This window comes from Microcebus murinus, chromosome 6 (genome assembly GCF_040939455.1).
Source record: "Microcebus murinus isolate Inina chromosome 6, M.murinus_Inina_mat1.0, whole genome shotgun sequence".
Lineage (NCBI taxonomy): Eukaryota > Metazoa > Chordata > Mammalia > Primates > Cheirogaleidae > Microcebus > Microcebus murinus.
In genome coordinates this window covers 32,586,046-32,601,796 of record NC_134109.1, presented here as the reverse complement: position 1 = coordinate 32,601,796, position 15,751 = coordinate 32,586,046, and the positions used below count along the sequence as shown (strand labels likewise).

The window sequence follows — 15,751 nt, the reverse complement described above, 5'->3', positions numbered from 1 at the left end:
CATAAGGTTCCTATGATGTGCTAAATTTTTCACTAATTTCTTTCATCTCTTTGATCTTCACAGTAAGACTGTGAGGTCAGTATTACTGTGCTCATTTGAGAGAAGAGGAAAACAAGGTTTGGAGAGGTTAGAGTGCCCAAAATCATATAGCCAAGATTTGAAGCCATGTTTGACCAAATTCATAGCATGTTACCTTTGGTACTAAGGATGATTGTACTTGATCCTAAGCCACCTTTTTTTTAGCCCCATATAATCATGATTTGATGATAGCTTAAAAATTATATTCAGCACCCTTGAGAGGAGCTGTTTGTTATTAATACATATGTATAATATATGTAACTAACCCTCAAAGCTGATATTATGATAATGCCACCAAATCACTACCTGATTTGAGATAGAAGAACTAAAGCATGCCTCCTCTTTAATGTGGAGGTTGGACCACATGTTTACTCCTTCTCATGATCCATCTGAATTTATTTTAGTATGATAATAATAATATTAACAGGGCAAAAAGATTATGAATCTCTTTGAGACATCAATAGGTTTCAATAAAATATTAGACATTCCTCTGCCTTGCTTCTAGAATGTATCAACCAAAAAAAGATTGAAGGATTATTTTTGTAAATTATCTCCGTATATTAACTCTACAGTGGATCCCATCAGTTTACAAATGGCATTTAGAGTGCTTCTAATTATCTAATTAGAGTGCTTCTAATTATCTAATTTCTATTTAAATAGGATCACCAAACTTTGGAAAATGCCTCTCATATCAAAGAGAGAAGAAAACAAACAGAAAAAAGAACCATGAAGAATTAGAGATAATATGAGATTCAGAAGAAAACTTAAAGTATATTTAATATCCTCAGAGTTAAAGATGATATAATAACAAGAATAGGATGCACTGAATTAGAAATGGGGGATAAGAAAGAGCACCTAGAAAGTAAAGATATCACAGCTGACAAATTCATTTAAAGGGTTGGAAGATAATACAAAGTAGCATTATTTGCCATTTTAAATTATGTGTAAGCATTAAGTTGATTAAAAACAAAACAAAATAATCAGTTCTCTAGGGCTATGAAAACTTTTAAAACAGAAAAGTAGGTGTCAGAGTTGAGCAGGCAGAGATAGCAAAGATAGATATTGAATCATGATGTTTAAAATTTTGGCTTGACAACTAAAATATATATATAAAAAATTAGCCGGGCATGGTGGCACATACCTGTAGTCCCAGCTACCCAGGAGGCTGAGGCAGGAGGATTGCTTGAGCCCAGGATTTGGAGGTTTCTGTGAGCTAGGCTGATGCCACGGCACTCTAGCCTGGGCAAGAGTGAGACTCTGTCTCAAAAAAAAAAAAAATTGGCTTGGGAGACTCAACTTCCAGAATGGTGAAGCAAGACATTCCAAAAATCTACCCTTCCATAAAGCAATAAGAACATTGACAAAAACTCAAAATAAACTTTTTCAGAACTCTAGAAATTAAATAAAAGCTTGCAAATAATCCAGTGAATATTTATATGAGAAAAACAAGTGAATAACAGTAAGAACAGCGAGATCTAATGGCATTTTAGTTTGCCCTAATCCCATACTCCTCTCCCCAGTGCTACAATGCCTCGAAAGCCACCACTCTGGCATCCTTGGTAGCTTTGAAAGCTAGTGTGCTAGTAGCTTCTTAGGGGAGTAGCATAGGTTTGGAATGTCACAAAAGCCCTGTCACAGAGAATTGTTATTATTTGACCTGTTTTCCAAAAAGCTGTATTCTCAGGGCTTGTCTTTATTTGATGGAGACTCAGAACTTGGTCTGTGTGAACAACCCTACCCACGGGGCATTTGTTGGAAACAATCAGTGGCAATTGCTTACTGTCATGGCTGCCTAAGGCCTCATTACCAGGTAGAGCTAACAAGAGGCTGACCAAAAACATTAAAAAGAAAAACTGAGGAATGAGATGTCTACAGGAAGCTTTATAAAGCTCTCACATATACCAGGGAATCTAGAAGGCTATACCCCAGGCTTTGCTTATGCCAAAGAAAGACCTGAGAAGACCCAAAGATCTCACTCTGGTTGACCTTGAGGCTCTGTGGAAGATGGAAACGAAGAATAAGATAGAGTTATAAACTGCTTGCTGGAGTGTTAAATGCATGCTCTAAAACATACACAGAGGCTAAGGCTGAGAGACTTACTGATTCATGGCATTTAAGGAAATTTGTTCAATCATTAGTGGACCACTAAGTAATTTCATACACAGGGATTCTCAATGAAATTGACTGACTGACTTCTCATCAGAAACCATGGAAGCCAGAAAGCAGTGGAATAACATATCCAAATTACTGAAAGAAAGAGTGTCAATCAAGAACTCTACATCCAGCAAAACTAGTCTTCAAAAATGAAGGAGAAATTAACACATTCCCAGAAAAACAAAATCTGAGAGAATTTGTCACTAGTACACCTGTCCTATAGAAAATGCTAAAAAAATAAAAAAATCCTTCAGGCTGAAATGAAAGAACATTAAAGAATAGCTCAGATCCACATGAAAAAAAGCATACTGCTAAAGTAAACACATAAATAAATATAGAAGACAACAGAGTATATTTTTGTTTATAATTCTTTTCCTCTCCTATCTGATTTGAAAGACAACTGCATAAAGCAAGAAATGTAAAACTGCCTTAATGGATTCGGAATGTATAAAGATGTAATTTATATAACAGTAGTACAAACGGGGTGGATAGAGCTATATTGGTGCAAAGTTTTTGTAAACAATTGAAATTAAGGTGGTATTAGTCTGAACTAGTTTGAAGTTAAAATGTTAATGGCAATCCTCAGGGCAACCTCCAAGAAAATAACTCAAAAATCTAAAGTAGAAGAAACAATAAGAGAATTAAAAGTATACACTAAAAAAAAAAAAAGTCTAACACAAAGAAGGCAGTAATGGAAAAATAGAGGTACAAGAAAGACATAAGACATACAGAACACAAATAGAAAAATGGCAGGCAGATAGCCTACTTTATCAATAATTATATTAAATGTAAATAGATGAAATGCTCCAATCAAAAGGCAGAGATTGGCAGACAAGATAAAAAGAAACCATAATCCAATATATGCTATCTACAGGAGACCTACTTTAGAGTCAAGGAAACAAATAGGTTGAAAGTAAAAAGATGAAAAAATATATGCCATGCAAAAAATAAACAAAACAGAGCTGGAGCAGCTGTGCTAATATCAGACAAAATAGACTTTAAAACAAAAACTGTTACTGGAAACAAAGAACATTTTATAATTATAAAAGGGTCACTCTATCTGGAAGATGTAATTATTATAATCATATACACCTAACAGCTGAGCCTCAAAATACATGCAGCAAAAACTAATAGAATAATAGAATTGAAGGGAATAGACAGTTCAATAATAATAGTTGGAGATTTCAATATCCTACTTTCAGTAATGGATAGACCAACTAGACTGCAGCTCAGCAAAGAAACAGAAGGATTGAACAACACTATAAATCAACTAAACCTAACAGGCACCTATAGAACACTCTACCTAATAACAGCAGGTTCTTCTCAAGTATACATTGAACATTCTCCAGGATAAATTATATATTAGGCTATAAGACAATAGCCTAATATATTTCAATAAATTTAAAAGATTGAAATCATACAAACTTCTCCAATTATCATGGAATAAAATTAATAATAACAAAAGGAAATTTTGGAAATTCTAAAATGTGTGCAAATTTAAAAACACACAGAGACACACTTCTAAAAAAGCAACAGGTCAAAGAGTAAATCACAAGGAAATTAGAGAATACTTTGAGAAAATGAAAACAAAACTTATGTGATATAGTTAAAGCAATACTTAGAGGGAAATTTATACCTTAAGTGCTTATATTAAAATTTAATATTGCATGTAAATTATACCTCAATAAAGCTAATATTACTATAGAAAGAATTAGTGACCCATATTTTTGACTGTATAAATTTGCATACTACCATATATATGTAGTCACAAAATTCTCTCTGATTCTAGTATAATTCAGAGAAAATAACTAACACTTTCAAAGCACATATAAAATTCACTGAAAAAAAAAAACCCAACATAGTTTTTAAAATGTATTAACAAATATTAAGCTTATAGTTAATTATATACATACTAAAGTATTTAGGGAAAAGTGTACTGATGTTTGCAATTTACTTTGAAATGAAACAATAACCAAAATAAGATGGGTTGATGGATGAATAGATATGTGATAAGAACAAGTATAATGAAATGTTAATGGTAGAACCTGTTGATAGGTTTATGGGTATTCACTGTAAAATTCTTTCAACTTTGTTGTATGTTTGAAAATTTCCATTAAAAAATGTTGGGGAAAAGACAATAAATTGAAAATGTCACTTTGACCCTGAACTATTACTGTTCCATAATTTACTAAGTACATATCTTAATGATTTGAAGAACTTAATGTTGTCTTTAACAAACTAGCTCTTTCTTAGACAATACTTTCATATAGTTATAGGTAAACGTTTTGAAAACAATCGCCAGAGAGATGTTATAAAAGAGTATAATGGTATTCTAAGAGGGAATAAGATCTTATAGCCTCAAGGTCAAACTTCCTAGTAGACTCTTCCCAGAGTCTAGAATTATATTTCATCAGGAATTCAGATCAGCTTACTTTCTGTCCCTTAATCTCTGTAGGAAAAGTTGTAAAGTAGGCTGCATGTGGACAAATTAATAAATTCATGCCTGGTCAAATACAGTTCATTTTTCCACCCTGCCATTTTCCAGCACTATATTACTTCTACAGATCTTACTTCCCCATTTCGAGAAGGCAGTTTAGATGCCACTGAACTCATTCTCTGCCCTCCCTCATAACTGTGAAGCTGTTGGTATTGAGGCTTCAGTGTTCCGTGGAGAGTGATTTTCCAAGTGATGAAGCAGATTCTAATCGCAGACTGGAGCTGGCTCTCTGCCACCTTTCCCTCTAGCTCTCTCAACACAATGGGGAATTCCTATGAGGATCGCTGGGTACACTTCAAGCCCCCCTGATTTCGTGGCCTCATTCCAGTCACAGATCTTCCTGTCTGGAGCATTTCCGGCCCTTCTGTCCCTTTGCTTGGAGAGTTCAGCTCAACCTGGGGAAGGGACAGAAGACTTGAGGTTATCAAAAGCCTGTTGAATTATCTGATGCAAGACTAACTGGTTTGTTTGCCTCCCTGGCTCTCTTCCTGGGCTTCAAAGCAGCTGAGAAAACAACCTTTTTCTAAGTCTTGGACAAGGAGGAAAAACCCTGGCATGAAGGATTTCTGTCGCAGACACTTGGCATAGCTAGAGGAAAGGTTTGTTTAACTTAGCAATGGGTTTTTATTAGCCCAGGACTCCAGTTGAAGTGAGATAATAGGGTCCCTGTAGAAGGACATTTCAGAATCAGTGGGTTTCCTCCCTAGCTTCCCAGCAGGACCCTTGCATGAAGATGAAAGTGTCAGACACATTCAACAAGGAAATCCCTGCTGAATTCATCAACAACCACATAATCTTGCTGATCATGAGATGGGATTAAAAAACTAGCAGGACAGGAAATTGTGGATGGATACAAAGCCATATTTCTGAGCTATCTCCCTCAACTGCCTCTCACTATAGTTTTCTTGGCTGAACATATTGCATTGTCTCCGGGCCCCTGCATCTTATAGCAGAAAGTCGGGATAGAAAGAAATCCAGTCCTACCACCTGCCCCTACAGGAAGAAACTCTTCTGCTTACACTTTCCCTCTGCCAGCTCACTTCACTCTGCCCTTCACCCCAGCTAATATGAGATTTGGGATAGTGGGAGGGAAGGGGAAGGAAACATAAAAGAGGAAGGATTCATTACCAGTGTCAAAGGAAGCCTTTCTGGAATAGGAATTAGAGAAGAGAAAGTGGAAGAATAGGTGCCAGCTTACCCTCAGCACGTGGCTGCCTCTTCATGTCTGCTTTCCTGGGCTACAAAGGCAAAACTCATTTTTTCTTAAGGTTGGAGTTTTATTATAGGAGCTCATGTAAACTGCCAGGACCAGAACTCTATAAAAGCAGCCTCGAAGATAGCCTGCACCCAAGGTTCCTGACATCTTTGTGCTGCCTGCACCATACTGGTCTTTTTTAGCCACCCACAGAGAAGGGCCGGGCTGGGTTGCCCTAGGTGAGGGTCATACCTATACTTTAAAAGGAGGGCATAGGCACCATCCCTAGAAGGTGTCTCCATCCTGGAGAAGGCCTAGGGTTCTTATGCCCAGCACGTTTTGTCTTGTGGCTCCTTTTCCACTTTCTGAGCCTCTTAGAAGTGGGATCAAGCCAGGAAAAACATGTGATGCTATAGCAGCTGAAACCAAAGACTAAACTTTGGGCCTGCCCAAGCTGAGAATCTTGGCAGTGATTGACTGGGCAGCCTGCTCTTTTCTATGGCATCATCTAAGTCCTCTAGCTTTGGGGGAGGGGGAACCAGATAAGTCCTCAAAATGAGTATGAGTCAGTAGAGCTTCTATGGATCACCGATTTGTGCATTTATTTACTCATTCATTCATGCATTTCATGAATGAATGAAGCTTCTATTATGTATACAGCACCATACTGGAGGTTTGTGGGACCAGAAGCAGCAGCAACAATGATGATCTTCTCTGCTTTCAAACAGGTGGTAGTAAATTCAGGTAACATTAACTGAAAACTGAAAAAAGCAGGAATAATTATCAGAGAGTTCAGATGAAGTGTGAGGGACTTAGAGAAAGATGACCTTAGGCTAGAGAAATCAGCATAAACTTCTGAAAGAGGTGGCATTTATATGGGGTTTGAAAGGCAGGTAGGATTAGGACATTCAGAGATGAAGAGCAGGATGTGTAAGCTTGTAAACAGCTAAGGCACCCCACATGGATGCCCCATCCAGTTCCCTTCTTTGTCTTGAATCATGCAATATCCACGCTGCAGAAAAAAATGCCCTTATTTGCTGTTGTATCTTCTGCCTTATTTGATGTATTATGCCAGTGAAGTGGAGATTGATCTGCTTCAATCTGTGCCAGATTAGGGGCTGCCATTGTGGTGGTTAAAAGTATGGACTGTAGAACCAGGTAGCCTGGGTTGGAACCCGGCTTCAGCACTTATAAGCTACCTACCTCCAAAGGTTGTGGTGAAGATTAACATCTGTTGGTGGTGATGGTTCTCATCATCATCATTATTAATAGTACTGTGGGAACCTTGGAAGGCTCCCCCACCCACCCCAGTCCTGTTGCACTGTCTACCATTATAGATCCATTCCCTTACTTTGAGAGTTTTATATTAACTTGCAGGCACACCTGAGAAGGGTAACATCGAATGGTTTGCCAACCATAACTTTAGAGCTAGAGGAAATCAGCTGACAGCTTATTTGATGACAGCAAAATATTAATAGATACCTGAGTGGAGGGACATAAAAGGGTGAGGAGAGGGTGTGTGCAAGGAGAAACCTATGAGATCCAAAAGCCAACTTCTTCCACATTTTATTTAGAGTACGTAGGCCTCTGTGTTTCTGCTTGTAAGCTAAGAGAAGCCTACACACACACAGCATAGGGATGAAGTGAAGAACAGTGGGAAAATGCCCCCCCCCCAGTCATTTTAGCAGCCCCCAGCTACTAAGCACTGCCCTGGGCCTTATAGAATGGAAGGGAGTGAGATCAAAGGAAATGGCCCTGATCTTCTCAGTCTTATGGGGAATTCAAAACATGGATCTAGCCGGGCGCGGTGGCTCACGCCTGTAATCCTAGCACTCTGGGAGGCTGAGGCGGGCGGATTGCTCGAGGGCAGGAGTTCGAAACCAGCCTGAGCAAGAGCGAGACCCCGTCTCTACTATAAATAGAAAGAAATTAATTGGCCAACAAACATATATATATAAAATTAGCCGGGCATGGTGGCGCATGCCTGTAATCCCAGCTACTCGGGAGGCTGAGGCAGGAGGATTGCTTGAGCCCAGGAGTTTGAGGTTGCTGTGAGCTAGGCTGACGCCATGGCACTCACTCTAGCCTGGGAAACAAAGCGAGACTCTGTCTCAAAAAAAAAAAAAAACATGAATCTAAGAAATAAGCTGAGGTAGAAACAGGTGGCAATCTTCTAATAAGTGCAAACATACAGCATGTAAATTGAAATTGAATCTGTCTGGCCTAGAATAGGGACTCAAATGTTTGCGGGTGGATGGATTGAATGCCCAAGAATGAGGGGCAAATGGTAGAATGTCAAAGTAGAGAAAGCCCAAAGGCTTCCCTGTATTGTCTGTCTGCTGCCACTGGAATGTCAGCTCCATGGTATCAGGGACCCCTCTATCTTTTCCCCTGCTATGTATTCCCTGCACCTACGATAGTGCCTTGCACAAAGAAAAGAGCATAGTAAATACTTGTGGATTGAATAAGTTCATGGATGGGTGTGTGGATGGTATAAATAATAGAAATTACTTCCAGATGGTAATGGGATCTGGGATCTAGTACTAGTGCATATTATGTATACTTTAAATGTTCCTCAAAAAATTTTAAAATATTGGTGCCCACTTTCTTTGCAAGAATGGGTAAAGAGAGGAGAAAGTGTATTTATTAGAATTCAGTTAAAGTTGAGCTAGTCTGATATGAAGGAAATATTCAAGAGAAAACAACCTGGCTATTTGTGGGAGGTGGGATTAACAACCCACAATACCACATACCTACCATGTGGAGCTCCAGGCTTTCTGAGACATATGTGTCTACATTCATTCTTGCTCAATGGCATATTTCTGTGAACCCTTAGAGACTTCCAAAGCCAACTTCACACATTGCACATAGATTTGAGTGTGATCAAAATTTTTCACCAGGGCCTTGGAGTTTTATTAGACAGCTAGGCCTCCCTACAGGGCAATATGTATTGGAAAAGATAGAATGACACTTGGAAACAGCCTAAGTCAGACAGTGATTAGAATACTCCAAATTTGTGGGAAGAACACTCCAAATTTATGGAATGGCTAAGGATCTGAAACAGAACAGCCTAAGTTATCTGCTAAGGGGTGGTTTGCTTTAGAAAAGTTTAGTTTATAGTTCAAACAGAAGAAAGGCACAAGGTCATGGGGTATTAATTCAGATCTGAAAAAACAAGAGAGGAGGCCAGATGTGGTAGCACATGCCTATAATCTTAGCATTCTGGGAGGCTGAGACAGAGGAGGATCGCTTGAGGTCAGGAATTCAAGACCAACCTAAGTAAGAGCAAGACCGCATCTCTACCAAAAATAGAAAAAATTAGCTGGGAATGGTGGCAGGTACTTGTAGTCCCAGCTACTGAGGGGGCTGAGGCAGGGAGGATCTATTGAGCCCAGGAGTTTGAGGTTAGAGTGAGCTATGATGACGCCACTGCACTCTACCTGGGGTGACGCAGTGAAACTCTGTCTCAAAATATAAAAATAAAAAGAGGAATCTATGTGTAGTCACAAAGATACATGGCAAGCATTACCTTTTTTCCTGAAATATCCTGGGCTAGAAAGGTAATTTACACTTTCCCTCCACTAGTACATAACACTACAGAATCTGCAGATCAGAAAACCCATATGGGGGCATGGGCAATATATGTAATCTTAACACTTGTACCCCATAATACGCTAAAAAAAAATAGACATCCACAATCTTGGCATTAAAAGATTTGAAGCTAAAAAAAAAAGCAATATGCATCAGGCCTATGCCTGTAGTTCTAGCTACTTGGGGGGCTGAGGCAGGAGGATCACTTGAACCCAGGAGTTTGGTAACCTAGGCAGCATAGCAATACCCCATCTCTTTAAAAAAAAAAAAACACACACACACACACAATATGTGTCTTCAACTTAGTCCTTATTACTATTATGTTTGCATTGAAGTGTTTGTGGTCATGGATTGCTTTGGGCATCTCACCACCCTAATTGTTCTCCTCTGGTTGTTTTCCAATTTGTCAGTTTCCCTTTTAGAATTTGGACCCCAATCCAGACATATTGCATCAAGCATGGTTTGCTGGGTGAGGAGGAGAGCAAGACTATCACCTCTCCTGTTCCAGATACTGTGTCTCCATTGATATAACCTGAGACCACACTAGATTTTTAGAGTCACATCACACAGCTGACTCATACTGAACTGCAGTTAACCAACCCTCCTTTTTCCGAATACTAAATCTCGTCTCCCTCATTCTGGAACCAATATTCGGTGCTCTGTTCTCAAGGACAAGGTCTTACATTTATCTCAAAAAATGTGCATCCCAAAAGATATATTGGATTTGTCCTAACATTCTAACCAAATTGAGATTTGTTTTGATATCATGATTGTCTAGTCTATGAACACTTTCTCTAAATTTTTTGTCTTGTTACCTTCCCATCAACTTAGCATCCCATCAATGAATTTAGTTACATGATCCACAAGTCCAAATATTGCCTCTTCAATGAGATCTCATGCTATTCTCTTTAAAAGTGACCCCTCCTCTGATCCAATACACTTCCTATACTGTTTCTCTGCTTTTTTTGTCTGTTGCACATATATGTATTTTAAAATACTATATGTTTTTTTTTTTTATTTTGGCATATTATGGGGGTACAGATTTTAAGGTTTCAATAAATGCCCATTTCCCCCCCTCTATATGTTTTATTTATTTCATTTACTATCTTTTCGCTGCCTTTAGAAAGTAAGCTCTATTAGAGCGGCAATTTTTATCAGTTCTATTTGCTATTGGATTCCATGTTTGTTTTATGGATGTAGTGAACACATCAGTGTTCTCATCCAGGTCAGTAAGACCAAGCCTAGAATCTGGTACATTCTACCAGAGGTTGCTGCCCTCATCAGATTGCTGCTGATCTTTTGATCACTTACAGATCCACTTAATGGTATTAGCATCCAGCTCAACTTGTCTTCACTTTATCCAGAAGTCTGTCAAGAGAGTTCGTCACTTTTTTTTTGCTGAAATCAGATATTTTATGTTGGTGGTAGCTCTGTGATCTATTAATCTGGAAGTTCTTTTCCAAAAAAAGGAAGTAGGGTTCATCTGACATAACTTATCACTTCCTCTTTCTAACTGCACACAAATCATCCTTTTGATGACCTTTTTTTTTTGAGGTGAGGTCTCACTCTGTCACCCTGGCTAGAGTACAGTGGTGTCATCATAGCTCACTGCAGCCTCAAACTCCTGGGCTCAAGTGATCTTTCTGGGCAGCTGGGACTACAGGCACATGCCACCACACCCTGCAAATTTTTCTATTTTTTGAAGAGATGAAGTCTTGCTCTTGCTCAGGCTGGTCTCGAACTCTTGACCTCAAGGAATCCTCCTGCTTCAGCCTCCCAGAGTGCTAGGATTACAGCTGTGAGCCACCACTCTGACCTGATGAGTCATTTTAAACTCTACTCTGGAAAGGGCATTCATCAGTGACATGCCCAAACTCCCTCCAAGTCTGAGATCCTCTTGGCTGAGGCTTGTTTCTAGAGTGGGCATTAGAGGATGGAGCAAGCACTCCACAAAGGTGGAAGGCTTAGGCTCAGATGCCACTGTTGTGTCGCATTGGAATATCACATCCTTTTTTTCTGGGTCTTAGCTTCTGCAGTCTATCAAATAACAATGGTAATACAATTTTCAAACATATAGTACAATACTCTATTGATTGCTATTTATTTGTGCCCTTTTGGTTTTGTGTCTAGTTGCTACATACAGACAATAAGGATCTGAGATTTTAGATATATTTAGTTTATTTTTATTGCTATTTGATCCAAAGGACTTACATGTCTCTTATCCATTTCCTTTTCTCCCCATGCTTTCTGACATAGCTGTAGTTTAGGTCCTTATGATCTCTTCACTGAATTATCGCAATAGCTCCAGGCTTCCCATCTCTTGCTTCTCCATCGTAGACTCTTCAGTCAGGTGAATTGCCTGGAACGTGGCTATTCAAAATGGGGTCTGTGATCACAGCATCATCATATCCTGGGAGCTTATTAGAAATGCAGACTCTGAGGCCCCCCTCCAACCCTACTGAATCAGAATCTACATGTCAACCGGACCTGGACTGAGTGGTGGCTCATGTCTATAATCCTAGCCCTCTAGGTGGCTGAGGCAGGATGATCACTTGAGGTCAGCAGTTCTAGACCAGCCTGAGCAAGAGCCAGATCTCATCTCTTCAAAAAATAGAAAAATTATCAATTACCTATTACCAGGTAATAGTAAAATTACCTGGTGGTGTGTGCCTATAGTCTCAGCTGGTCAGAAGCCTGAGGCAGGAGGATCACTTGAGCCTAGGAGTTTGAGGGTGCAGTGAGTTATGATGATACCACTGTATGTACTTTAACCAGGGTGACAGAGCGAGATTCCATCTCAAAAACAAACAAACAAACAACAATAACAACAACAAAAAAAAAAACAGGCCCTGAAAGCAATTCATACCCACATTAAAGTTTGAGAAGTACTGTCTTTTCTTCTGCCATGCCATTCCACTTCTAGGAGGCATCCTTAACATGCACATTGAACCATCTCCAAACTATCTCAGGCAGAAAAGGACCTACCTTAATTTTCAAATGAGATGTTTTTGACATGCAGATGTAAATATTCACCTATATCTTCTAGCCATTGGTTCTGAGAATGATTTAAAAGTTTATCTAGATAACTTAAAGCAGTTGTAAAAATGATTGACACTTCCTTCTGGTAATAGCAAAGTATATTGTGTTTTGGCAAGTAAGGATTAGGTGGTACTTGGGAAGCATATGTGTTGGGTTGATTGGAAATGCTTCTATTATTTATTATGAACTTATGATGTGTTTGACACAATGACAGGTATTTTATATGCTGACATTAATCCTCACAATAATATCATTTAGGCAGGTGTTTTTATCCCCATTTTACATGTGAGGAAACTGAGACTCAAAAGTATAGGTTGTCCAGAGTCACAGTATTAGAATTCAGCCTGCATTATAGTAACACAGACATCACAATGCAGTGGTTGAGACAAGGGGCTCTGTCCTGAGGGGACAGGTGACCTGGGTAGGAGGTATCGATGATCTCTGAGGTCACTCAGTTTTCTGGTCCCATGCTGCTTTGTCACCACCAGGATGTTGTTCATATCCATGTGGTTGGAGCTGATTCCTGTCTTGAGAAGGGGGAAAGGGAAAGTGAAGGGCATGCAGTTTTCTTATGAAAACATTATCTAGAAGATCTACCTGTCATTTGTACTCAAATTCTGTTAGTCAAAGCTTGGTCACATAGCCACACCTAGTTGCAAAAATAGGAAGAGAAATGTGGAAACTTGGGGAGTTATTTACTAAAAGGAAGAAGAGGAGTGGCTAATAGGGGAAAATTATAGGCTCTGCTATAGGCACCAAGCTGATTAGTGGAAGGGCTAGATTCAAACCCTATGACTAAAACCCATGATCTTCCCATCACATTTTTCCACCACTTCTCATAGTTGACAGTGAGTAAATGTTTGTTGAACTGAGATAGATTGAGATATCATGTGTAAGCCTTTTTATTGTTTGAAATTATTTCTTCCTTCTCCCTTGCCTCCCTGATTACTTAAGTGGTTCTGCCTGAACTGTCACTATTTTTCATGATGTTATTTTAATGTATAAAAGAGAAAACTATTCATCTTCCTTCAGTAAAAATACTATAATAAAGTAATCTACCAATTATTAGAGATTCTGTAGAACTATATGAGCTGTGTTAATGGATTAACGATACTGATTTTTTAAATGACCAAATAACTATTTCCTTTAAAATAGGTGTAGTCTTAGTAGAATGCCATTGCTCAAAACATTTTTCACACTTTGTTTTGACTGACATTTTATCAACTCTTGCTGCACTATTGCTTCATGATACCACCATCAAAATCTCAGAGATATACAGCAATATTTAACTCATGTATATGTTACTCTCCAGGGGGTTAACTATTTAGGCTGGTCTTAGCCTGTTAGCTCTGTTTCAGTTATTTCTTACCCTTCTTTGAAATAACAGACTAGCATGAACTTATTTTTCTCTGGCAATGTCAGAAGCATAAGAGAACAAGTGAAAATATTTGAGGCTTCTTGAAGCCTAGGCTGGGAACTGGCCCAACCTATTCGCTAGCCAAAGCAAGTCATATTGGCTAAACCCACAGTCAAGCACCATGGAAAATGTACTACACCTTAATTAATTAAGAGAAAATAGGCCAGGTGCGGTGGCTCATGTCTGTAAGCCTAGCACTCCGGGAAGCTGAGGCTGGCGGATCGCTCAAGGTCAGCAGTTCGAAACTAGCCTGAGCAAGAGCGAGACCCTGTCTCTACTAAAAATAAAAAGAAATTAATTGGCCAACTAAAAATATATAGAAAAAATTAGCTGGGCATGGTGATGCAGGCCTGTAGCCCCAGCTACTCAGGAGGCTGAGGCAGACAGATTGCTTGAGCCCAGGAGTTTGAGGTTGCTGTGAGCTATGCTGATGCCATGACACTCTAGCCAGGGCAACAGAGTGAGACTCTAAAAAATAAAAAAGAGAGAGAGAGGAAATATATTCACATGGTAAAGGACTTGGTGAAAGACAGGGGCCAACAAAGAAACCCGCCATTGCTTTGCCTTTAGCAAGCTATTTTTCGTCTTGCAATGACAGTAAATCTTTATGGGTAGCTTTGATTTTTTTTTTTTTTTTGAGACAGAGTCTCACTTTGTTGCCCAGGCTAGAGTGAGTGCCTTGGCGTCAGCCTAGCTCATAGCAACCTCAAACTCTTGGGCTCAAGTAATCCTGCTGCCTCAGCCTCCCGAGTAGCTGGGACTACAGGTATGTGCCACCATGCCCAGCTAATTTTTTTCTCTATATATTAGCTGGCCAATTAATTTCTTTTTATAGTAGAGACAGGGTCTCACTCTTGCTCAGGCTGGTTTTGAACTCCTGACCTCGAGCAATCCGTCCGCCTCGGCCTCCTAGAGTGTTAGGATTATAGGCATGAGCCACCGCACCCGGCTGAATTGTTTTTGTTAGTAAAAATAGCTAAGTTTATGATTAGAATAAGAGAATCAGACTAGGTTTATCTTTGAGCAGAATGATAGCTAGTTAGGCATATGATATAAAATAATGAGATTTTCCTAAAAGAATTGGTTTAAGAATATGGCATTTGGTGGTAGCATAGGTGGAATAAATGTATAACCATTTAAGATCACCACTTTAAAAGGAAAACACTCATTTGCACATTTGGTTCTATAATAGCTTTTTAAGAAATAAACCTTATGACTTATATGTTACTACTTTTTTTCAAAATGGGAAGAAGGGTGAATAGAGGCTCATCCCCTGATCCTTTGACTAACCCTGGAAAAATATGCTTTATTGCAGATTCTCATTGCCAAATCCCCTCTGGCTCCCTTCATCTCATTTGTCTACACCATCAAGGAGGAAGGCCTGGTTCTTCAAGGTAAGGTCCTTGGATCAAGCTATTTCTTTAAGTTGATTATGCTCAGTGCTGTCCATTGCTAGTGGTAATTACTGCTGTGGTCCTGACAGAAGCTATTTCAGGACAGAACCAAAGGCCAAGATGAACTGGCCACCCTGATAAGATCAAGAGATTGGCATTTGTGGCAAGAATTTGACAGAGAAGACTGAGGTGGGGATGAGGGAGAACTACAGAATTTCAAAACAGAGCGAGACAACCAAAAAATGGGGATCAAACCAAGAAAACTAGAAAGTGCCACCACCCCAGTCTTCTTCACAGATTCTGTGGAGAGAACTGGTCCATGAGGCTGTCTCCCACCAGTGTGGAGGGGCCAGCTCCAGGAGCTGGAGAGCCTGTCGGGTCCTGCA

The 15,751-nt window shown here is 39.3% G+C and overlaps 1 protein-coding gene across 4 annotated transcripts in view; it reads left to right on the top strand.

Annotated features, from left to right (window-relative positions):
• RAD51B (RAD51 paralog B) overlaps positions 1-15,751 on the top strand; it is a 764,513-nt gene that overhangs the window by 541,228 nt on the left and 207,534 nt on the right. For all 4 annotated transcript variants that reach the window (XM_076003923.1, XM_076003922.1, XM_076003920.1 and 1 more), the window contains exon 10: positions 15,287-15,365. In XM_076003923.1, the coding sequence (XP_075860038.1) occupies positions 15,287-15,365 (79 nt within the window). The remainder of the gene's footprint in view (positions 1-15,286; positions 15,366-15,751) is intronic.